At 68.1% G+C, this 1,918-nt stretch overlaps 1 protein-coding gene across 1 annotated transcript in view; it reads left to right on the top strand.

Annotated features, from left to right (window-relative positions):
* LOC112116535 (sodium/potassium-transporting ATPase subunit alpha-2) overlaps positions 1 to 1,385 on the top strand; it is a 28,237-nt gene extending 26,852 nt beyond the window's left edge. Inside the window, exons 20-21 of the mRNA XM_026658005.2 lie at positions 154 to 318; positions 753 to 1,385. Of these exons, the coding sequence (XP_026513790.1) occupies positions 154 to 318; positions 753 to 781 (194 nt within the window). The 3' untranslated portion in view covers positions 782 to 1,385. The remainder of the gene's footprint in view (positions 1 to 153; positions 319 to 752) is intronic.
* Positions 1,386 to 1,918: the final 533 nt, after the last annotated feature.

Raw genomic sequence — 1,918 nt, 5'->3', positions numbered from 1 at the left:
CCCCCCCACTTCCGGGTCCCCCCGGCTGCGCAGTCCCTAGGGCTCCCCCCAGCAGGGTTCCCCCCAGCAGTGGAGTCCCTAGGGCTCCCCCTGGAAGGGTCCCCCCGGCAGCGCAGTCCCTAGCGCCCCCCCCGACAGGGTCCCCCCCGGCAGCGCAGTCCCTAGGGCTCCCCCCCGCAGAATCCCCCCATGGCACAGCCCCTAACGCTCCCCCTGCCCCCCACAGGGTCACTTGGTGGTTCTGCGCCTTCCCCTACAGCCTGCTGATCTTTGTGTACGATGAAGTGCGGAAGCTGATCCTGCGGCGCTATCCTGGTGGTGAGCTCCTGCCTGCCATGGGCCCCCTTCCCTCTCGTCCCTCCCCCCCCGCAGTGCCACACGCTCCCACCCACCCCCACCCTACTCCCACTCTGCCACAGGGCTCCCCAGCTCCCTCTATCCCTGCTGCCCTGGGCCAGGGTTCGACCTGGTGCCTGGGAGGGGAAGGCAACAGGCCCTGCTGCCCTGGGGTTGGATCGGGGCCCGTGAGCTGCCCGCTGGCAGAGACGCTCGGCTCTGGAGGGTGGCTGTGCCGAGCAGGGAATGGACGTCATGTCCCCCCCAGCCCAGGCCCATGTCTGACCCGCTGTACCTCTCACCCTGCCCTGGCACCGCCACCCCCCAGCCAGGCGCACCCCCGGAGCCGGGGGCTCCGTCTCTGCCTGCTCCCCCGTTTGCTGGCACTGACAAGCTTCTCTCCCTTCCTTCCCCAGGCTGGGTGGAGAAGGAGACGTATTACTGAGCTGGGCCAGCCAGGCGGCTCCTCTCTCCACGTCGCTGCTCCGCCGAGGCCGCCTGGCACCACCGCAAACCTTAGAGCAGAATGGGGGGAGGGAAGGGGGGCATCAGCAGCACACGCTGCGCTGTGTAGATCTAACGCGTAGGCACTAACCCTGCCGGGACGAGGGGACGAGACCCCGGATCCCTGCCCTGGTAGCTAGGCGGGGAGGTAGGCGGAGCAGGCTTGACCCCAATTGGCCCCTGCTGATTTCCATGTGGGGAGGGGGGCTGGCTTGATGACACAGAGACCCTGGACGGGCCTATGGGGGAGAGAGGGCAGCCAAGCTCTGGTGGGTCCCAGCCGGACTCTGTGGAGCCAGCAGCCCTTGGCCAGAGAAAGAGGGAGTGAGTGTGTGGGGTGGGGGGGCACCCTAGGGCCCCTGGTGTGAGGATGAAAGGCACCCCCAGGTAGGGTGACCACCCGTCCCGAATCAGGCAGGACAGTCCCGAAATGCTGAGTTCAAGCCCCGGTCCAGGACTGAGGTAGGCCTTAGCCCCCCATTGCCACAAGGCCCCGCCCCTGCTCCTCCTCTCCCCTCCCCCGCCAAGGTCTCGCCCCCTGGCCAGGCTGGAAGCTGGAGCTGGGCCATAGTAAGAACCACCCAAGGAGCCCGGGCCGCTGTGAGCAGCCCCAGACTCTGCACCTGCCCTGGGCGGCACACACCAGGAGGCAGGGACACAAGATGCTGTCAAGCACCCCAGCCCCCCACTCAGGGCAGGTGGAGGCTCTGGGGCTCCCTACAGCAGCCTGGCCTCCCTGGGTGGCTCTTACCACGGCCTGGCTCTGGCTTCTGGCCTGGCCAGGGGGCAGGGCCTTGAGTGGGAAGAGGAAGAGCAGGGGGTGGAGCCAAAGAAGGGGCGGGGCTCCTGCATGTGTCCCACTTTTGCCTTTTGAAAAAGGTGGTCACCCTACCCCCAGGCCTGGCATGTGGGGGCTCCCCACGGCTGTGAGCAGATCCCCAGCCCCCACCCTACACTGGTGCTGGGGGGTTGTTTGCTGGGGCAACACTGCCCTGGGTGGGGGTGGGGGTGCGGGGGTCTGGTCACTGCCCTGGGCAGAGGGGAGGGGACAGGGGGTCTCATCACTGGCCCAGGTGGG

The sequence above is a fragment of the Terrapene carolina genome, unplaced genomic scaffold, assembly GCF_002925995.2.
Source record: "Terrapene carolina triunguis isolate 2854851 unplaced genomic scaffold, T_m_triunguis-2.0 Scaffold378, whole genome shotgun sequence".
Lineage (NCBI taxonomy): Eukaryota > Metazoa > Chordata > Testudines > Emydidae > Terrapene > Terrapene triunguis.
This window is presented reverse-complemented; position numbering and strand designations above follow the sequence as displayed.